This window comes from Penaeus vannamei, chromosome 15, assembly GCF_042767895.1.
Source record: "Penaeus vannamei isolate JL-2024 chromosome 15, ASM4276789v1, whole genome shotgun sequence".
Classification (NCBI taxonomy): domain Eukaryota; kingdom Metazoa; phylum Arthropoda; class Malacostraca; order Decapoda; family Penaeidae; genus Penaeus; species Penaeus vannamei.
In genome coordinates this window covers 19,970,772-19,978,271 of record NC_091563.1, presented here as the reverse complement: position 1 = coordinate 19,978,271, position 7,500 = coordinate 19,970,772, and the positions used below count along the sequence as shown (strand labels likewise).

Genomic DNA, 7,500 nt, shown 5'->3' with positions numbered 1-7,500 from the left:
TTTTAAGCTAATCTGAGATCACCACGATCAATGATACTGAGAGGTATTAATATAAAATCTAAATGGATCAAGAAATTAGGAAACAAAAGTTGCGGTAGACGTGCATTTTGAAGTGCAATTGAGCAAATGACCTGCGGTGAGGAAAACGATTGTAAATTCTGCAAGGAGGCGCATATCCTAGACTAAAGTCCAAGGTATTTTTGACCGTTTACCTCACTTAAACTAAAAACGTGGTTAGTTTTCTGAAATATTCCTGTATCTCTTGTTTTAATTTTCGTGACAAAAGGTCAATGGCAGAGAATTCAAAACAAAAATCTCGACCAGTGTTCATAACAAGCATCGCAAAGACAGACAACGATCGATGTAAAACACCAGCTACACCCCAGAATAGAGAACACAGTAACAAACATTTAAACAGCATAAAACTGAGTATCCGAGAGCGTTATTAATCATTTCCGAGACGTTTATTTAATGAAAAATGATAATTAATTAAATATCTTCAAGGCTGTACGGTTAGTTTTCATCGATTCTTTGGTGACGCTTTTTTCCAGTAGTACCTATCGAGAACCCACGTAAATTATACACAATTATTCTTCAAACACCTTATTCATATTTATCACTTGATTATTTGTTTTGAATGTCAAAGGAAAGCTGTATGAGAGGGGTAAAGAAAGATAAGGCAAGCGTCGAAAGGTCACAATTTTCTTTGAATTGTAGTAAATCTAAGAAAACGTAGATTTAAATCCGTAATAGGAGAAACTCTAATTTTTTTTTTTTTGTTTTTTTTTTTTTTTTTTTTTTTTTTTTTTTTTTTTTTTTTTGCTATTCAACTCAAAGTTGAAAGTGGTATTCTTGGTAATTTTCTATATTACCTTCGCCACACCGATATCGACGATTTTGATATGGTTGGATTCCTCTCACTGTCCACATTCCAAATATGTAGGTTTTATTGCGCGGAACCCCCCCCCCCCCCCGTTAGCGAGAAACTTGGCCCCGATTGCAAGGGAGGGCATAGAAGGTTCTAGAGAAAATCGAGGTTAAATAACACTAATAATATAACCCACAGTGAAAATAACCATGGTTATTCATGTGATTTTTCATTGCAGGGGGCTGCGCCCCCTGCGACCCCCCTAGGGGGGGGGGGAGCTGCCGCCCCCTAACCCCCGCCGAGGAAACAAAACCTCCACCACGTATTCCCGGCAGGCTAGAGCGTTACACAATTCTCGTCGATCGCGGAGCGGTGGACGTATTTACCTCGTAACATTCCCACTGAATCAGCATACTAACCTTGACAGTCAGCATTGTATACAGACACGATTGTAGTATAATCAGGATGAACAGAGTATACCATGAACAGAAGAGCGCCCTCGTCGGCGGGTTTTGCGCCTCTCACGATGTTACGCCGATGGCCTCAAGGTTGAGATTCCTGTCCCCTGGAACCACGATTTTCAAAATCCTAACCGAAATAACCGTCGCATTCAGTACTTCGCCATGGCCGCCGCGATGACAGTGTGTGAAGGTGCGCTCTATCCTGCCGCGAATACGTGGTGGGGATTTTGTTTCCTCGGCGGGGGTTGGGGGGCGGCAGCCCCCTGCAATGGAAAGTCATGTGAATAACCATGGATATTTTCACTGTGGATTATATTAATAGGGTAATTTTTTATATTACGTCCGCCGCTCCGGCCGCCACTCCAACATCGTCGCCCCCGATATAGTGCCCATGTTTGCCGCTAACAAGGGGTTTTCGCGCAATAAAACCTACATATTTGGATTGCACAGAGTGAGAGGAATCCAACGATACCAAAATCGTCAAAATTACTATATTACGTCCGCTGCTCCGACATCGTCGCCCCCGATATAGTGCCCAAGTTCAAGGTCTATATAAGTACTTATGTAGACTTTGCCCAAGTTTGCCGCTAACGGGGGGGGGGGGGGGGGGGGGTCCGCGCAATAAAGCCTACATGTTTTGATTGTGCAGAATGAGAGGAATCCAACGATACCAAAATCGTCGATGTCGGTGTGGCGAAGGGAATATAGAAAATTACCTTCTTATTTTAATTACAATTAGAAAATGACATGCAATAATAATGATGATGATGATATGTCGACGATGATGATAACAACAATGATCATCATGATAATTGTGATTATGATAATCATGATAATGATGATTATGATAATTATGATGAAAATGTCAGTACTATCCTACTATCATTGTTCTTGTTGCTGTTACTACTACTGGTACTACTACTACTGCTGCTGCTTAAAATATTGTTGCTGTTACTATTACTATGTAACTGTTATTATTATCTCTTTCAACATTAATACCATTATCATTGTTAATATTGTAATTACTTATTGTTGTTATTATCATTACTGTTATCATAATAATAATACAGATAATTATAATGCTAATAATACTGATAATGACAACATAATTAAGGTAGGAGGAAATTCCTTTAAAGTAGTGATCAGGAAATCGGTTTAAACAAAGCACTTTGAAAAATTAGAAAGAAGGTGGAAGCGAAATTAGGCAGATAACAATAAAAAAAAAAATAAAAAAAAAAGTTAATAAATGTCATTACATTTTTCCAATGATTCTAAATTACTATGATTATTTTCTTCCGAAAACGATCATGATGCTAATGATGACAATAATGATAACAATAAAGTCCACACATGATGTGGACTTTAAAATGTCGAAAATTCAACAAAATCCAATGAAATATGCACTTTCAAAAGGACATCTGAAAAAAAACATATGTCGCTTCATTAGAACAGTAATTTGCTCATTAATAAAGTTTACCATAACAATAATAATGATAGTTCGAATAGTAATTCCAGTAACGATAACCATAATGACGATAACGATCATGTTTATTTTATTAACGATACTGGCAATTATAATGACGATAAGGGAACCACGGAATAGGCACTAGGAACGAGAGGGGACAAATGCTAGTCGACTTTGCGGAGGCTCGATCATTCAATATCATGAATACATTCTTCGAAAAAAGACTAGAACGGAAGTGGACATGGAAGTCGCCATCTGACGTCAAAAATAAATTCATAATTCATAATTTCAAAGATGCGATGTAATAAAAGATGTAGAAGTTATTAATAAAGTAAATATCAACAGCGACCACCGGACAGTCGAAGGCAAAATTTAAGTACTCCTCAGAAGGGAAAGGAACAAACTCATACGTAAACCGCAACCAAATTTGATAAAACTGAAGATCAACGCAACAGAATTTAGCCTTAACATCTAAAACAGATATTCACTTCTCAGCGACGAATATCTTAACATCGACCAAATTAACAAATAGTTCAATGGCATAATAAAGGAAGCAGCACCTGAAGAACGACAAGCAAAGCTCCAGCAAGCTCTCGGTAGAAACTGAACAGCTTATGCAAAAACGTAGGACCATAGGAGTATCGTCAAACAAGGACATGATGAAATTAGTTGAACTAACAAAGACCATAAATAAAAAGAATGTATGCGATAAAGAAACATGACGGAGAAGTAACATATATCAAGAATGAAACCATAATAGTGGAAGACTTTTATAGGGATCTATACAACTCAAATGAACAGCCACAGATAGAAACAAACGCGATAACTAGAGACGTACCTAATATCACGAAATAAGAAATAAAAAGAGCGCTTAAAGGCATGAAGAGAGGGAAAACACCAGGTGAAGACGAAATTAGTACAGACCTTATATTAGATGCAGGAGAAATTGCAACAGTGAAATTAGCCAATCTTTTTAACAAATGCCTTCTCAATGGAAAACCTCCGAAAGCCTGGAAAATGCAACAAGAATTTTGTTACATAGAAAGGCGATAAAAAGGATTTAGAAAACTACAGACCCATAAGCCTCCTTTCATTTACAAACTGTACACAAAAGTCATTACAGGAAGCATCTCCGACAGCCTGGATGCTAACCAGCCAAGAGAACAGGCAGGCTTCCGCAGTGGATTCTCAACGACAGACCGCATACACACGCACACCCAAATAAGAGAAAAAATAAACGAATATAGGAAACCCCTGTGTATGGCATTCATTGATTATGAAAAAGCATTCGACTCAGTACAAATAGCAACAGTATTAGGTGCTATTCGACAACAGGGAATAGAGTGGTATATTGTAAAATATTGATACATAAGACATATACAAAGATGGGACAGCAACCATCCAGCTCCACACGGAAACCGATAAAATACTAATTTAAAAAGGCATTAAACAGGGCGACACCATCTCAGTAAAACTGCTTACAGCCTGCCTCGAATAAATATTTGAGAAACAAGAATGGGAAGGAAAGGGGATCAAAATAGGAGACTAATACTTAAAGAATCTAAAATTCGCAGACTATATTGTTCTCTTCAGTGAATCAGCAAATGAAATGCAGCAATTAATAAATGATCTGAATAGAGAAAGTCTAGAAGTCGGACTTACGATGAACAAGAAAAAGACTAAGGTCATGTTCAACAGTAGAGTTCAATTCAAACAGATACACGGCGAAGCGCTAAAGGTAGTAGACAAGTATATATATCTTAGGCAACTCTTACAGACAAAAACATCAAGCGAAGAGGAAATAAAGCAACGCATCAGTCTAGGCTGGAGCACCTCTGGCAGACACCGTAACATACTAAGAGGTTCCTTGCCAGTATGCTTAAAAAGAAGTCTTTAACCAATGCGTTCTCCCAGTTATGACCTATGGATCAGAAACATGGACAACAACCAAATTACTGGAGAGGAAACTAATATGTGCCCAGAGAGGGATGAAAAGGTCGATACTGGGAATTAGCTTAAGAGATAGGATGAGGGCGACATGGATCAGGGAACAGAGAAAAGTGGAAGATATACTCGGGTGCATCAAAAACAAGAAATGGCAATGGGCAGGGTATATGTCGGAGACAAGACGACAGATGGACAAAGAAAGTAACAGACTTTACTAAATATAACATAAAGAGGCCAAGGGCCAGACCAAGGACAAGATGGCGTGACGAAATAACGAAATTTTAAGGCCAAGACTGGAAACAAAAAACGCAACACAGGAAAAGCTAGAAAAGATTGGGAGAGGCCTACGTCCTGCAGTGGATTGACTCAGGCTGATGATATATATATATATATATATATATATATATATATATATATATATATATATATATATATATATATATATATATATATATATATATATACACATGCATGTATTTTTGTTTTTCATATATTATTATTAATATTAGTATGAACATTATTAGAATAACGTCAATTATTGCTATTATTACCATAATTATCAAAATTATCATTGTAATAATTTTATTTTTATTATCATTATTATTGTTAATATTAATGGAATAATGACCAAAATTATCATAATTATGGGATTTTTTTTTTTTACTATTCTCTAAAAAAGCTGTAATTCGCTAGATTTTGACGTTTTTTCAACGTTTGAGACTAATAACTTTTAGGCATTTTTTCATTATAAATGGGCTTGATAATTATCATTATTATCATTTTTATCATTATTGTCAGTATTATTATGATTATCATGATTAATGTAATTTTCGTCATAATTGTCATCATTATTGCAATTATAACAATTATTATCTTAATCATAAATGTTATTTTCATCATTATAACTATCTTTATAATGATAATAACAATTAAGATCATTATAGCAACAATAACAACAATAATAAGCAAAATAATAACAATAATAACATCATTATTTCTATTAGTAGTAGTAGTAGTAAAATTATTAGAATAATGTTAATTGTTGCTATTATTGCAATAATTATCAAAATTATCATTATAATTATCATATTATTTCTATTATCATTATTATTCTCATTACTATCATAATTAATGTCAATATTAATGGAATCATCATCAAAATTATCATAATGAAGGGAATTATTGCCAAAATAATCAAAAACACTATTTAGAATCGGAAAAGTTATTTTTTTTTTTACTATTCTCTCAAAAGGCTGTAATTCGCTGGATTTTGACGTTTTTTCGTCTTGGGATTTTATTATTTTTAGCCATTTTTTCATTACAAATGGGCTTGATAATCATTATTATTATCATTTTTATCAGTTTTGTCATTATGATTAATATAATTTTGGTCATAATTATCATCAATATTGCAGTTGTAATGGTTATTATCTTAATTATAAATGTCATTTTCATCATTATAACTATTTTTATAATGATAATAACAATAAAGGTAATTCTAGGAACATAATAATAATAAGCAAAATATCAACAATAGTAGAAAAATGATAACAACAATATTATTTCTATTATTATTATTACTATGACAATTATTAGAATAACGTCAATTATTGCTATTATTGCAATAGTTATCAAAATTATCATTATAATTTTCATTTTATTTTTATTATCATTATTATTGTCATCCTTATCATTATTTCATCATTAATGTCAATATTAATGGAATTATCATCAAAATTATCATAATGAAAGGAATTATTGCTAATGCTAATTGCTAAAAGAATCGGAAAAAGTTTTTTTTTTTTTTTTTTTTTTTTTTTTTTTTTTTTTTTTTTTTTTTTTACTATTCTCGAGGCTGTAATTATATGGATTTTGACGTTTTTTCGACTTTTGGGATTTTATTACTTTTAGTTTTTTTCATTATAAATGGGCTTTATAATTATTATTATCATAATTCTTATCTTAATTGTCATTATTATGATTATGATGATTAATGTAATTTTCGTCATAATTGTCATTGTTATTGCAGTTGTAATAATTATCATCTTAATTTTAGATGTCATTTTCATCATTATAGCTATTTTTATAATGATATTAATAATAATGATAATTGTAGGAACAATGACAATAATAAGCAAAATAATAGCAATGATAGAAAAAATAATAACAATTATTATTATTTCTGTTATTAGTTTTAGTATGAAAATTATCAGAATAACGACAATTATTGTTATTGTTGTAATAATTTAAACAAATTATCATTAATTTTTTTTATTATTATCATTATTATTGTCATTAGAATCATTATTATCCTCATTATTGCCAATATTAATGGAATTATCATCAAAGTTATCATATTTAAGGGAATTATTGCTAAAATCATTAAAAATACCGTTTAGAATTGAAAAAAAAATTTTTTTTACTATTCTCTCAAAAGGCTGTAATTCGCTAGCTTTTGACGTTTTTTTCCCGAAAATTGTGATCTTATTACTTTTAGCCATTTTTTCATTATAAATGGACTTGATAAAGAATATTATTATCATTTTTATCATTATTGTCATCGATGTATGATGATTGATGTAATTTTCGTCATAATTTTCATCATTATTGCAGTTATGATAATTATTATCTTAATTATGAATGTTATTTTCATCATTATAATTATATCATAATATAATAATAACAATAACAATAATAATAAGCAAAATAAAAACAAAAATAGAAAAAATAGTAACAATAATAATTTTTTTATTTTTTTA

At 32.1% G+C, this 7,500-nt stretch overlaps 1 protein-coding gene across 1 annotated transcript in view; it reads left to right on the top strand.

The window, feature by feature from the left end:
• Positions 1-7,500, top strand: part of LOC138864131 (uncharacterized) — a 16,971-nt gene that overhangs the window by 3,257 nt on the left and 6,214 nt on the right. The window contains exons 3-7 of the mRNA XM_070130178.1: positions 287-399; positions 1,358-1,519; positions 3,918-4,112; positions 4,369-4,491; positions 4,709-4,942. Coding sequence (XP_069986279.1) covers positions 287-399; positions 1,358-1,519; positions 3,918-4,112; positions 4,369-4,491; positions 4,709-4,942 — 827 coding nt within the window. The remainder of the gene's footprint in view (positions 1-286; positions 400-1,357; positions 1,520-3,917; positions 4,113-4,368; positions 4,492-4,708; positions 4,943-7,500) is intronic.